This window comes from Xenopus laevis, chromosome 8L (assembly GCF_017654675.1).
Source record: "Xenopus laevis strain J_2021 chromosome 8L, Xenopus_laevis_v10.1, whole genome shotgun sequence".
Lineage (NCBI taxonomy): Eukaryota > Metazoa > Chordata > Amphibia > Anura > Pipidae > Xenopus > Xenopus laevis.
The window spans coordinates 101400190-101416433 of record NC_054385.1 but is presented as its reverse complement, the minus strand read 5'-3'; the positions used below and the strand labels follow the sequence as shown (position 1 = coordinate 101416433).

At 37.6% G+C, this 16244-nt stretch overlaps 1 protein-coding gene across 3 annotated transcripts in view; it reads right to left on the bottom strand.

Annotated features, from left to right (window-relative positions):
- The window catches only part of capn3.L (calpain 3 L homeolog), an 82396-nt gene that overhangs the window by 29489 nt on the left and 36663 nt on the right, over positions 1–16244 (bottom strand). For all 3 annotated transcript variants that reach the window (XM_018228493.2, XM_018228497.2, XM_018228498.1), the window contains exon 2: positions 2106–2175. Coding sequence is in view for 2 of the 3 variants with exons in the window: in XM_018228497.2 (XP_018083986.1) it covers positions 2106–2175 (70 nt within the window). In the remaining variant the exon portion in view is untranslated. The remainder of the gene's footprint in view (positions 1–2105; positions 2176–16244) is intronic.

Below are 16244 nucleotides of genomic sequence, written 5' to 3'. Positions count from 1 at the left end.
GTTTCTGCTTTGGGGGAGGGCAAAATCCCATGCATTTTTCGCTGACTATACTGTTACACACATGCCCTACTTTGTTAGATGACCTCCTTTCCATTAGGCTACACCTGCTTTTTCTATAGAAAATAAATCTAACTACCAACAGATGATATCTGAGTGCTTTGTACTCCACATTAAAATAAATAAACTATATTATTTTATGTCCTTATAGAGACAGCTCAGATCCCTTTGGTTGGAAGGAGAGGGGAAGGATAAAATAACGTGTTTTTCACACGTATTTTCTTGTCACATGGTTATCTATGGAAAGCAAAGAGGAGAAGGACCAGCTTCAGTTTTTAGAACCCATCGCTAAGGAATCTGTCCACTACTCTCAATATAGTTTTTAGCTAATCATAGAATGAACGGTGTTCCATTAATTCACCAGCAATGCTTTTTGAATAAAAATATTGTGTATTCCCCTTCTGGAATATTCCCTTGTATGAGGAACTCTACATACTTTTTGGGACACATTTCACATCTTCACACAGTTTCTTCTGTATCTGCAGAAGCTCAGCTTGTTCCAGGATCATTGATGGGCCTAGTTTCTTATTTCCTACTACATTCTGTATTTCTGTTTATTGAGCATTTTTTATAAGTCCCCAGTCTGATCTTATACCTGCTAAAATATCAATCTCATGATTTTATTTTGTGAGGGTTAGGTGGGGATTGATGAAAAAAAGAAGTGGACAGCTGCCTGAGCAGAATCTGATCCCTATCCATTCAGGCTCACATTCTTTATCTGTCTACAGTGACTGGCCTATAGTTCACAGAACTTTTCCCTGACAGTCTGTCAATAGATGTACCACCTTTGACATAGCCCATAATAACTTAATAAGGATTTTGTACAACAGCAATTTGGTATGGATAGCAATGGCCAAAATATTGGCTTGGGTAGGCTACATCACTGAAGCAGGACAGTTTAAAATCTGTGGATAGATTTAAACAGCCAGCCTTTCAGGATCACTGGAAATAGGACAGTCCCCTGCACATGCCAGCTCATTCCAATCATGCCTTATAATGATTCTTATGTTTCCAGCTGACACCAATTAGACAAAGTTGTTAATGGTGATGGGAATGCTCTTCTCATTAGAAAATCTCTGGATAAGACTCAGGCCCAAGTTTAGAAGAGTTCCCATAAGGCTACCATGGGCCTATCAAAAATCGATACCGTTTTGACACTTGTCTAATCACAATGAGAGTGGGTCTAGAGTAACAGGTTCTCTGGTGGGGCCTAGGAAACAATGTCTGGCACTGCTTTTAATTATAAAATGTATGAGGCTGTACTTAGAATTGATTTTATTGAAGTACATGGACAGAATACAGAAATAAGAAGAAAATAGTCATGCATAAATGTTTTGCGAGTTGTATTTGTTCCAGTAATTGGAATATAATATTTTACAGTGAGAAATACCACATTTTGGATTGCTGCTCCCAGTCATTGGAAACAAGGCTATTATTGAGCAGGGTACAGATAGAGCTGTCATTATTCTAATTGCACTTGATGGATCAAAGGTTATAGTTCACTGGCTGCTGGGGTTTACTTTACTGCTTTTCTGTACTGGACCAAATTCCACTATTCTAATAAAAAATCCTTTAATTTCATATTTAGAGCAGAGTTACTGATGAACATTGCAACCCCTTTACAATCCTTGAAAAAGATCCAGCAAGATGGGTGAATTATTTCTGTATAGGTGCCTTAACCTTGGAAAAGGAGTTAGGATACACCAAAATCTCCAGTTATATCAGTGGGTTGGACAACAGGTTAAACTTTGGACTGACTACAGGTGAATAACAATACAAAGCTTTTTAGACGTAATATGATAGCTCTGAACAGCATACAAAAGCTGTACTATTAATAGAGGTACATTGGAAATAGGAAATTTACTTGCCCTTCTGTAAGCACAATTGCTATGTGTACTATGTTCAGACCTCGGAGAGATGCTCCCTAAAGACAACTCTGGGTATATGTACTTCAGTACTAACAAGTAACTTTCAGTAGAAGTTTTGTTTTATGGTATTATTTTTATGAAGGATTATAGTATTATACTATATACTGTGGAAAATCTTACCTAAATCTCCTTGGCAGATGTCAGTTCGGTTTGCTCCTCCAAGGATAAACTCGGGATTCTCGCATATTTCCTGAAGACAAGAAATTAAAACACACAGTAAGTGGAAAGCTGTACCTCCTCTCCAGCAAAATAACATACGTTTTGAGTATAACTAAAGGTCTTTATCTCCCTTAGATATAAAGACATAGTTAACGGAGATCCAACTACCACATTTTTGTATATGCATGAAATGGGTATCTATTGGCTCCTTAGGCTCCACCAGAAGAGAAACAACTTAACATTGATGGAGTCTAAGGAAAATGCCTCTGACTGCAGCCAGTTGGCTAAAATGAACAGCATGATTTACTCTTGTTTATAATTCATTATATTAGCAGTTAAAAAGCAGCCAATATCTCAAAAACTACAAAGGACCCACAATTAATGTGAATTGCAAAAGTGCTTAGAAGTACACCCAGACCACTTACTGCCCCACGGGCCTGGGACAAAACTTGCACTGCTATGCGTATATGAACTCATTGTGAAAGTGTGCCAAGGTATTCCCTATGGGCCCTATAGGGTGGCGGGTCTGATGCAGTTGCACTCCCCTCCTATGGTAGATTCTCCGTATATATTTAATTGCTTTTTCAGTCAGTGCTCAACTGCACCCCTCAACCTCCAAGGGTTTCTAGTTTTTCTGGTCCTGGTTAAACCAGATGATGACATCAAAGGGCAGGGTGATGACATTGAGGGGTAGAATGGTGACATCAGTGGTGGGGCAATGATGCAACGGGGTAGTTATTGAGCAGACAATTATGATTCAGCCCAAGGAAAAGGCAAGGTGTCAAGTTCACCTGACAACTAGGCTTCCAGTAACTGTGACACAAACTGTGATCGGGAAAAATCTCAAGGCTGTTATGTAACTTGAAAAACACATTTCAAAAGTAGGAAGAAAGATGGTGCTCCAGAATAAATTGTAAATGACTCACCAAATAGTAAATGTGGTCTGGGTGCACCAGCCCCAGACCCCCAGCTTTATGCAGCAGTACTACAACAGATATGTGGAAAAAGCAGGGCCGACCGGGACCAAAGAAGATCAGTTAAAAAATAATTTTATTTACACAAAGTTAAAAATATATATTTGCATCTCCATCTGCCCTATGCGTTTCGCACCCACTCAGAGCACTCAGAGTCACAGGCTCTAATTCTTTGGTCCTGTGGATCCGTTTGAGTGCCGGTCTGCCCTGCTTTTTCCACATATCACTTGAAAAACACAACCACAGAGCAAAAAGTATGTGTTAGCATGTAAACCACATTTGTTGGTGAGCGAATGCTAGAGTCCCATCTCTTAACATTAGCAGCAATATTGAAAAGAATCTTGTGCTAATCCTGCCCACGTCCTCTGACATTTAAGAAGGAGCTGAGTGAGACATACTTCTGAAAGATTTCCTTCACTATAACCCGTTTGGGTTGAAACATCAGAAACATAATCAAATTGTTGAAGTATCTAAATTAGAAGTTTAGGATTAGGAGAGTCTGGCGGACAAGTAAAAAAAAAATTGTTGGAAGGAATTTGGAAAATTGTTGAGGACTTTAATGAAATCTTTCTACAGGACAATCCTCCAGTCAGACGAATGGCTTCTTTCCAAATGTTTGCAGTCAGCTGCTGTCATATCTGGTGTTAGCAATGGCATGTTAGCAGTTCTTACACACGGAGTACATCTGTTTAATGGCTGCGCATCTGGCATCAAGAGATCTCCCAGCAAACTTCCGTCTATGTTATTTTTCTCTGGAATCATTTTAGCACATAACATATATTATATGGAGCTACTGAGGCAATATAAAATAATCAAAGGAAAATTTAGATATAAGGATCTATAACCCTATGGTATTTATTGGATTGTTAACCAGTAATTATCTAGTAAATTCTAGTTAAACTATTGATTCTTAATTTAGAAATCATTTTCTTTTTCAAAAGACAATAACCTAGCCAATAGCCTTACATGCCTAGCGCCCCCCATCTAGGGTTACCGCCTTCCACCGCTGCTAATTCCAGGTGGGGTTGGTGACATTGGCAAAGAGGTGTGGTGACATCATGGGGCTTTGCAGTGCCAATCAGCGATTGCCCATTCAATCAAATGCGGGCGATGCTAAACTATAACGCACCTCTTGTTGTAGTGTTGGGTGCAAGCTGCTGGTCCCCCTGCCAGGGACCCATGTATAACTCCAACAAACACACGCTGCAGAAATCCTGTGAAAGTTGTTTATTGTGCCAACAAACTAGCCAACATTTCGGCCAACACTCGTTCTCAAGCCAAGTTTGAGAAAGGGAAAAGGAAGCAAAGTATATAGTTCTGCGCAGACCTTCTACTTAGGGGCCCATTTACTTAGCTCGAGTGAAGGAATAGAGGAAAAATAGTTTGAATTTCGAATGGTCGAATATGGCTAGCTTGACCATCGAATGGGCTACTTTGACCTTCGACTACGACCTTCGACTTCGAATCGAACGATTCGAACTAAAAATTTTTGACTATTCGACCATTTGATAGTCAAAGTAGTGTCTCTTTAAAAAATTCTTTCGACCCCCTAGTTCGCCACCTAAAACCTACTGAGGCCAATCTAAGCCAGATATTTTCTGATCGAAGGAATATCCTTCGATCGATGGATTAAAATCCTTCGAATCGTTCGGTTAGAAGGATTTAATCATTCGATCCAACGATTATTCCTTCAATCGTTCGATCGTAGGAATAGCGGTAAATCCGTTAGCTGGTATTTAAAACATGGTATAGCTCAGATTCTTGATATCTGCTCAGTAACAGCCATGTGGGGTGTGCAGTGGCAGCTCATTATAAGGTATCTCAGCAGGTACATTTGGTTTGATTTTCGACACATTTATATTTTCAGTGGTTTTAAAGTTATTCATAAATTGCTATTGAAACAGCACCAGTCTGGAGCTTTACATTTGATGTACTAATGGTTTTGATGCTGAATCAATGTAGCAGAAGGCACTGGCAGCTGATCAACAGAGCTAATAGATACCCAACTTCTGCTACAGAAGTTAGAAAGCAGAATGGGGCAATCAAATACTGCTTCCAATAGCAATTACCTTTACAAATAACTTTCAAACCGTTGCATTTTATTAATGCCTATTAGAAAGTTACCTTTACAAATAACTTTCAAACCGTTGCATTTTATTAATGCCTATTAGAAAGTTGCTTAGAATTACATTGCTTTCATTATGCAAAAAAAAAAAAACTTCACTTTAACATGCATTCATACATGTGAGGTTAAGCTACCATAATGTTTAATAAGTGCAGCCTCCAAATTTAGTAAACATCTCAACTGTGTAAGCTAACCATGGGAAGGACTCTGCTGGGACACAGTATAAATTACTTTGTGACACAAGAGCACCCTCCACATTACTTTTATTGCTGTGACTTCTAATACATGACACAGTGAAGGTGGGTCTTATTTTCCGGCCTTATAATTAGCCAGGTCCCATCTAGAGTTTCTAGTGACCCTACATACCAGAAACATTTCTTGCTGGGGACAGTGCCTATTAGCAGAGTTTAGGTCACTGAATTGCATAAACACTAAGGGGCCTTTTTACAAATATTCAAGGTTGAGCACGCAACCAAAACTAGTTTACTTTAGAATAAAACACAATAGAATATTCCTGTGCATGTTTTTTCTTGGAAAAAAAAAAAATCAGACACCGGCGAAAATTTCAGTGAGGCTAAAAAACTCAAAACGTTTTAATGAACTGAGAAAAAGTATTAATAAAGTTGTTAGATACAACTCCCATTGACTTCTATTGAACCTCAAACAGCTTTTACTTGGGAGGTTTTTCTGGCAACTGTTATTGTGAGTTTTTGCTTTAATATATACTGAGATTCTGAAAAATATTCTCAGGTATATTTGTGTTTCTCAGTTGCACTTTTCAAGAAAAATTGCAAATTTGAATTTTGATAAACTGGTCCCTAAGCCTGGACTGTTTGCAGGTATATACTGTATTTAAGGAAAACTTCAAACACTTCTTTTCTATACTATATAAAAATATATTGAGCACTGTCTTCCCTGCCCCCTGTCTGGGATGTGCAAAGTAAAAGCTGCTGGATTAGCATATTGTGTGTGTATATTGTTGCTGTCTGATCGGGATCATGTGTAAGAGGAAGAGAATCACCTGCTAAAATGTGATGATCGCTACTAACTGTATTTTATTTTGTGATCTTTGTTATTTAAACTGAAGTCTCCTAGAAAAACAAAACTGACCTGCCAGCTCCCAATAGGCGCAGTACAACAGAGCTTGTTACCCCTGCTGGGCCCCCTGTGTGTCGGAGCTACCGGCAGCTTTTACTCAGTTTTGTTCATGTTATATTAAAGAAAAGATTTAATTTTGGGTGGTGTTTGCTACTTATGACCAAGCTTAATAATTATCCCAAGATACTGTATATTCTTGCTGTTTGTCCATCAGACAGCCAAGTACATGTTCAGCTACCTGCATTTAGCAGGAGCCACATTGATGCACGACGCCATCAACACTAAATACTGTACATGTGCTGGTCTCTGTCTATAGACCCATTCCTCACACCCCTCAACTCATCCTGTCCCAGGAAGTGATGTCAGTAGGAAACATGTCAGCCAGCATGTGGTACATGCTTTAGATATTAAACTACTCGGCCCTTACTTTTAGTAGAGTCTCCATGGAAAGAACCGGTCCTTTGTACATGTACAGATTAACTATTATTTTAGTATTTATTTTAGTAGTGTCCAGCATGAAGCCCTGCTGTACTACAGATCACATCAGCATACCTACAACAGCATGGAGGGATGATATTTGGAATTATAGGACAATAGCAGGTTGTAGTGGGCGAATTTAGCATGTCTATGTTATGCTATGGCCCAATCTGAAGCACCTCATACTGTAATTCCAGCCTTAAAGGCTAAGAAAGAAAATTTGTGGACAGAAAGATCATACCATTGAACCCGGATACAAATTCCCATTGAGCAAGCAAACTAAAGTCAATCTAGCGCTTCAACATCACACCCAGGAAGGCAGTACAGCCACTATCACTACAAAATCAATGAGTTTGTCTTCAAGATGTGGCATTCCATTCCCTCTACATTTATGCCACCATATCTCCTCCCATCTTCATTACAGGCCCCAGCTCTTAAATCAGGAATCCTACAATAAAGATGGGGTCATAATCAATACTTCTAAAATAGTTTAAAGTAGTTAGCCCTTTTAAATATACAAAAGCACAAAAAAAAGGAATTATTTCCCAACCTTTGGTCTTTTCCAGACAATGTTCTTCACTTTTGTGGATTTTTGTGAAAACTCTTTCTGGCCCAGTGACTGCACAGCAGGTAGAAAGACGGGATCTTCAAACAGCTTCTTCTTACTAACACATTCGCTGCTTAGAGTAGCAAAGTCCTGATCTTCAAATTTAAGTGGTTTAGCGAGAGCTCCATCCCCATTCCTTCTCTCTCTTTCCCGTATGGCACGGTCACATATGAAGTTCGCTGGCATGAAAGGCATGGTTCCCTGTTTCAGGCTTATTGGGTGCCACTAACACTCTGTGTTTCAGCTATACTTTACTATATACAGATGATGCACTAGGCATACAGTCCAGAGCAGGTAGTTCCCTTTTGGATGGTTGGCTTAATAGCATACAAGTGATTAGAGCTGTAACAGACTCTAGGGGAATCCTCTATGAGTATCCTGCTTCAGTGCCTGCAGTTAAAAGCATGCATGTATGCTGCGGTTTGAACAAGCGTGTTCATAATAAAAGCTGCTTAATGTTTTGCTTATGTGCTTTTTTTTTGGTAGTGGAGGTCAGTGACATGTTAAACAAATCTCACTCTGACTTGTCCTGTCTCAGCAAAACCCATTCATCCTTTTCAAAAAAAACTGCTGCCAACAGTATATGAGACTGTTACAAAGACACAGTATACACTAGACCTATGCAATGAATGAGTACATAGGGGACCCACTTTGGGCTTTTGTCTATAGTAAATAAAGCTCTGTAGCCTATGTGCCAATTATATTTGGCATGTCCTTAATGTTACTGGTTGTGGTACCTATAGTCTGATTTTATGGCGTTGCAGACTTTGGAAACATTTCAGGTGGATATCAATATATTATACTGAAACATTCAAATAATGTGTAAGATGTCGCTACAGGTACAGGCAGGAGGGTTACAAAAGTAATGTTTTCAAATATTACACCATAAAAAAATACACATTCTCTCCAATCGCTTTTTTTTACAGTTTATATAAAATTTTAAAAAAATCTGTTCTGTTAATAATCCTTAAACGGTGTTCAAAATATCAATATCTCACCCTAATTGAGAAATGTCTCTAAGCATTTTATTAACAGCCACGGATGTGAGCCAGCGAATTCAACATTTCGGGGGTAAACGGTCTCTTCCTTAGACATTGTTAATGAAGGCTTTTACTGTAAAGGAAAACTATACTATATGATGCAAAAAGCAAAAGATAGTTTACATCATATTAAGTGGCATATTAAAAAGACTTTGTAGTGCAATAAGCCTTGTTAGGTGACGTAATGTTTCATCAACCATTACTTCATGCTTATTATTCAGCTTATGCGCATTTTCCCTAAATCTAGTAGCATTGGGTTTAACTAAATATTGTCCCTGGCCAGCAGTACCATGATCAGCTACATCCAATGGCTAAACCCCTGCACAGATTTTATTTGACTGGCTGAGCCAAATGATGTTGCTTCTACAAGGAGAAAACTCGGGTGGCAAAGCAGAACTGTCAAAGCGTCAATATTAAATAGGGATGAACCAAATCCACTATTTTGGGATTTGTCCATATCCCGAATCCTTTGTGAAAGCTTCGGGTGAATACCGAACCGAATCCAAAGGCTGAAAGAGAACCATGCACTGTAAAACATTTTTTTACTTTCTTGTTTGCGTAACAGGTCACATGATTTTGAGGATTTGGTTTGGCCGGGCACATGGATTCAGATGAAAAAGGACAAATCCTGGATTTGGTGCATCCCTAATATTAAATTAATCCTAATCTTACTTGAACTAGCACAGAGTGGTAAGGGTTACTGAGGCGCCCTGTGGAAGATGTGAGAGGCACAATTGAAAACTTTATTTTTTTTAAATTTAAATTTAAGAAAGGCCTAAAGAGAAATAAAATAAATAAACACAAAAATAGTGTCTTGGTTGTGTTTAACCCCCAAAAAGTGTGCCTAAAGAAAATGTAATTTTTTTATATACACTCATTACAAAATTTCAATGGCATTAAAGTTGTTTGTAAATACTATTAAGAGCAGTGTGTGTCCCTTGCTATACTCTGCACTGTATGTACAATTGAACAAATGTTGCAGTGATCCACCATTGTGCACTCTTGGCTGGAAGAAAGGTAACTTATAGAACGTTGTTTCAATAATGTACTTAGAAACAGCAGTGCAGAAAACCGTAAAATACAGAAACTTACTGTACAGCATTAACTAAAAAATCCACTTAAAATGTGTTAACGTGTACTGGAAAATGATTTAGAATTACAGATTTTCATTCCCTTTATGTTTTGTGAAGGTAAACAACCCCTTTAAATATGTTTAACAAACCTTTTTAAAAAAATATGTTTAATTAAACAGGTGACTTCAATTTCCAGTACACATGCAATATACATTCATTTAAACCATTACATGATGGTCATTTGTTGCTTTTGAAAGCAATAACTCTTTGATCATTAATATTTTCTGCCCTGTCTCGAAACAGCATGTTTGCATGTTTGATAGTTCTGTCAATCACAAAACATGCAAGGCATGGTGGGAACTTAAGTCTTGGCTGCACAAGAGTTGGATACTACTGTCCAGATTTAGAGGCAGTGCAGAAAACAGAAGGGGTCAGATTGATATTTTCCATAGCAATTACTTTTACAAGTCTTTCAAAATGAACTATAGTGAGGACTTCTATATAATATTTTATAGGCCAGGGGCATCTGTGTAGATTCATCAAATTTTTCTTCTGCTTTTTGGCTTATGCAGGTAAGCAAATAGACAGGTTACTTTTTTGCCTTCTCATTGTTACCTTCAAACAACTAGTTGGTTTCAGATAGATCACCAGAAATAACGACTTTTTCCAATGACTTTCTATTTTCTCTGTGTGACCGTTTTTCTGATATTGAAGTGTAAAGTGTCATTTTTCACCTTCTGAAGCAGCTCTGGGAGGGGGTCACCGACCCTGTAAACTGTTCTAAAATTGATACATTTAGTTGATACTTTTCTTTGTCCCTGCTGAGCACAATCTCTGGGTTTCGTTAACCCAGGCAGCTGTTAGAATTGATACAATAGTTGCTAATATTCCAGAGATACTGCTGAGAAATGTATCAACTAAATGTTGCAAAATTGTAACAGTTTAGAGTCTGCACCTGAATTACTGAGCTGCCAGACTAGAAACACCAGAGACAGGGATATTCAAATTTAAACTTAGATTTTGGAAAAACAGTAAAAAACAATGTAAATGTAAAGTAATTGAAAAAATTATTTCTGGGGAACAATCTAAAAACAACTGAATTGATAAAAAAGTGTTTGGAAGTTGAACAACCCCTTTAAAAGACAGACTAAGGGGGGCCTATTTATTAAATCTCAAATTTTTCTGGTCGAGTTCTTAAAGGGGAAAACTCATTTTTCGTGGAAAAAAAACCTTGATTCTTTAGGGATTTGTTATACCCCAAAGCTGTTAAAAATGTGAATCCGAAAATACTCTAGCTAAAACCCGTCGAGGTCATGTAGAAGTCAATGGCAGATGTCCCTGAAGATGCTTCTTGATATTGTGATCCGTGCTGGTTTTCTTCTGATAAATTCAAGTTGTCGCGGCAACAATTTAGATAAAGTCTACTTTTAACAGCGTCAGTTCGCATGATTCCAATGGATGCACAATTGTTGTGGCATTTTTTGCACTGACTTTTTTAAGCTGATTTTTTTTTTATAAGAGTTAAATTTGTGAATGGGAGTTAGGTCGACTTTGTTTTAATAAAAAAATATGATAAATGCGAGTTTTAGTAAATATCCCCCCAAGACCCTGAGGCTTGTTTACCCCAGTGAAACTTACTGTAAATGATATCCACCAGATTTAGGAGGTTTTATGGTCATCGGTCACATAAGTATTTATCATAAATGGGGTGACCTTTTGTTTTATTGAAGTTTCACGTGATAAAGATGCTGTGAGTAATATATGTATCGTGCTTACCTTGTGGATACCTTCCATCTGGGTGCAGTTAAATAACAGCTGCTTGGCATATCAGATGAACAGAAGGTCTCCAACTCTACTGTCCACTTGCCAAATCTGTCACAGAGCAGTGCACTATACTGAGGGGACCTTTTGCAGTTGTGCTCCAACACAAAATATATTACAGGTATTGAACCTGTCATCCAGAATGCTCTGGGGTTTTCTGGATAAGGAGTCTATTCATAATTTGGAACTTGATACTTTAAGTCTAAATCATTTAAACACAAAAGAATGGTCATCTCACCAATAAGGATTAATTATATATTAGCTGGGATAATGTAGAAGATATTGTTTTGTTATTACAGAAAAAAAAAAGAAAATAGGTTTTAAAAATTTTAATTATTTAAATTAAAATGGTGTCTATGGCAGACGAGCTTCCCATAATTTGCTTTTCTGGATAACGGGTTTCTCGACAACGGATCCTATACTTGTACCTCCATTTGTTAGATGCTGGTTTGGCCTGTCCATTTATTCTTCAGTACTGTCTAATACGCTTCTGTCATTGGATCAAGCTTTTTGTATCATCGCAGAATGTAAGATACTGTTTATAGGGGGAAGGTTTTCCAATTTCGTTAAATGCAAAGGAGTTTAACATTTTTAAAGGAAACCTGAACACTTAAAAGGATTATGGCTACAAAGTCTGTAATTGATATACTGAGCTTAGTGTACCAGCCCCTGGATTTATATCAGCTCCCCATGTTTGATTATGTTAAGCTACCGTTGGGAGTGTCGGTGACACTGCACATGCTCAGTGAGCTTCTGTTACGCTTAGGGATCATTGTCAAGACCAAAAGATTATTCTTATAGTTTATTTTAAATTTTACAATTAGTTTAATCAGATTATGTAGAGGTATATTTGCTAAACAACAATTATTAAAAAACAGACAGTAGTAACCCCACACTGATTATTTTATTATTCCAGAATTGATTTAAAATTTAAGTTACCCTTAAAATGCATCAATTAGTGAAAGTGCTTAGTGCTTGGTGATTTGTGCAATCAATTCAGTGCTAGCACGACAATCAATTAATTCATCAGTATAAACTTCACTTCATTTATGAATTCATTTAACCATCAACTGTAGTTCATTAATTAAAGTGCCAGTGCTTCAATATAATATCAAGTAATTATGAATTCATTTTAAACCATCAATTCATTAAAGTGCCAGTGCTAATAAATATCAGATTATTTAAAAATTATTTAAAAGGAAAACTATCCATTAGCCAGCAATTCATGAAAAAAAGAGATCGAAATGGAAAATAGAATAGAGGTGGAGCTGTCCCGATATCTCCTAAAGCTGGCCATAGACTCAAAGATCCGCTCGTTTGGTGACATCGCCAAACGAGCGGATCTTTCCCCGATATGCCACTAACTGCATGGCTATATCGGGGGTGATTTGAACGATCGAATTATGATGCCCAAGGGGCTCCGAAGGGTCGGTTAAAAATCAAACCTTCCTGATCTATATCGTGGCCAGATAAGCTGTCAAATCGGTCCAAATGACCGATATCGGCAGCTTTATCTGCCCGTGTAAGTCCACCTTTAGTAAACTTTTTTTCTATCTAGGCCCTGGGACACCACATGGGTAGAAAGGCTGGACACTGGGGACTGCGGTCTCAAATCTGTGGAAGAACTGACTAATCCTCAGAGCCATAGAGTTAAAGAGAATTGGAGAATGAAGAGCTGCTTCAGTATTAACCCAAACCCCTGTGCAGCTATCAAGCGCCGTAATCAGTGAAGGCTTTTTTTAAAAAGATTATTTAAAATATAAAAGAGCAGAAGTTTTGCCGACGCGCGTTTTGCGTTTGCTTTGTCAAGGCAGAATTGGGGATCAAATCATCATTAGCAGATTAATATGTCATATCTGTCACAGAGGCTGATGCAACATTTTCAGAGACAAAAATATCTTGGGCTACAGAGACATATGTAGGCTCTGCTTCTGGAAAGGACAGCAATCCTGTAGTTGTTGGGTATGTGGTATTGTTCCTTCTGAGAGAGATATCACTTATTCTTTTATCTCTGCAAATGTATGTATTTTAGTTTTGGATTTGCATAGATGTTAAACACCATCAATCTTGGAGCCTCTAGATTGTGGCAGGACTCACAATGGACAGAATAGACTTGTGTCGCTGCATATTGCATTGTATGGTGCGGCAAAGGTTAATAATCCGGCTTAACCTCTGCTCTGTGATTGTTGCTGGGTTAAGTGCTGAGCCCATTGCAAGTGCTTTTTGGTACAAAACACTGAAAGTGGAAGCATCCAGACTGCCTAGCTGAGCATAGCAGAAAGTGGACCTTGAAGGGGACTGATACATATGAAAACCTCTTGCACCTTTCCATTTGTATTGCTCAGCACCTTTTGTATTTGGGTTTAATTACGGTGTAACTGTGTTTTCATAGTAATTAAATGACTGAACTGGATCTGTCCACTTATCTCCCTCCACTAGGCAGCTACTGTATGTATAGATATAGCAACAAAATATAGAACAGAACATTGTATGGAGTGGAACATTGCATGCTGTGCTCATATATAGTTTTATTAAGCACCTGGCAAATGTCTTCAACCTGATGCCACTCACTTCAGTTTCAGTAGCTGCTATTATGGCCTTCTGTGTCTAAACTAATCTCTCTCTCTCTCTCTCTCTCTCTCTCTCTCACACACACACTGCTCCGTTCTGTTTCACGACATCCCATTTATATAGTGAATAAAGTACCCCCTCTTGTAAAATATAAGGATGTTATAAGTTACCGAGGAGTTTCATGACCATATAAAAACACGAGGTAACTTCTAATATCCTCATATTTTGCAACTGGGGGTACTTCATTTATTATAATACACAAGTTTCAGTGAGTCATGTGACAGAAATGACATCAGAACTAACCGTTTATAACTGATAACATCAGAACTCCCTGTTTATAAGGATATAATTTACAAGATATTCATGGCTTTTGTGTATTATATAGTGGATAATGTACTGTAATTTATAAAGATATTATAAGTCACTGAGGAGTTATGTGACCATATAAAAGCACGAGGTCGCAGGCTGAGTGCTTTTATACAGGTCACATAACTCCAAGGTGACTTCTGATATCTTTATAAATTTCTAGTAGGGGGTACATTATGCATTATAATCTTCATTTTGTGGGGTGGTCAGGAGGGGGGGTTGGAGTCGAAATTTTGGTGCGCCGGCATCAAATTCCGACGCAATGCGTCAAATTCATCAGCCTGGGGGCCCGTTTTAAACGGAGCGTTCTGACGTCAGAACGTGCCATTTATAAGGATATAATTTACAGTCTGGTCCCATAGGGAAATGACCAGACTGTAGATTATATAGTGAATAAAGTACCCCCTCTTGTAAAATATAAGGATATTATAAGTTACCAAGGAGTTTCATGACCATATAAAAGTATGAGGCCGAAGGCCGAGTGTTTTTATACAGGTCATGGAAAACCGAGGTAATTTATAATATCCTCATATTTTACAACTGGGGGTACTTTATTAATTATAATACACAAATGTTAGTGAGTCATGTGACAGAAATTACATCACTACTCACCGTTTATAACTGATGACATCACTACTCACCGTTTATAAGGATATAATTTACAAGATATTCACGGCTTTTGTGTATTATATGTATATTAACTCTGACATGCTATCGCCTAATATATAAAGTGAAACCTCCATTTTATATCCCTTGATTTTAGGTAAAAAGTTAAATAGGGGTTCTACTGTAAACAGTTCATATGTAAAACCCTGCTTCATGTAAATAAACCGTTTTCTTATTAATATACTTTTTTAACAGTATGTGCTATTGGGTAATCATAAATAGAAAATTGCCATTTTAAAAAATAAGGGCCGTACCTTGGGATCGTACGATTCACGGTGCACACAAACAAACCATACATGTTAGGTCACATGAGCCAATTAACAGACAGAGTTCTGTCTTTTGCTTCCTCACTTCTTCCTGTTACAGTTAGAGTTGAAGTATTTCTGGTCAGGTGATCTCTGAGGCAGCACACAGACCATCTCACTAGTTTGGTAAGATTCTTTAATATGCCACATCGTTAATATGCCACTTAATATGATATAATCTATCTGTTGCTTAAAGGGATCCTGTCAGATTTCAAAATTGAATATAAAAAAAAAATCTGTTTGCTCTTTTGAGAAATGGATTTCAGTGCAGAATTCTGCTGGAGCAGCACTATTAACTGATTCATTTTGAAAACATTTTTTTTCCCATGATAGTATCCCTTTAAGTGTTAATTCTGGGGGTATAGTTTTCCTTTAAGTTAACTTTTAGTATGTTATAGAATGGATCATTCTAAGTAACTTTTTAACTGGTCTTAATTTTTTTATTTGTCAGCTTTTTTTAATTATTTGCCTTCTTCTTCTGACTCTTTCCAGTTTTCAAGTGGGGGTCACTGACCCCATCTAAAAACAAATGCTCTGCGAGGCTACAAATTTATTGTTATCGTTACTTTTCATTACTTTATATTCAGGACCTGGACCTGGAGAGCTGCAGAATAAAAAGCTAAATAACTCAAAAAAACACAAATTATAAAAAATTAAAGACATTTGCAAATTGACTCTCTACATCTACATCATATTAAAAGTAAAATTTAAAGGTGAACACCCCTTTAACATTTTATGCAGTAGCTGATACTTTTTGTAGCAACTTGAGAGAAACACAACTTGTGTTCTACCTGCGTTTGGCAGTTTCATGTGACACAGTGTGTACATACACATAGCAAAGTATGGTATTTTATAACAGTGATTTCAATGTAGTTCTATTTATGGGACTTAAAGGGGACTTTCACCTTTTGCAAAGTCCTACTAAAGTGATAGGACTTTAAAAAATCATCGATCCCCTCTTTCTTCCTCGAGTGCAG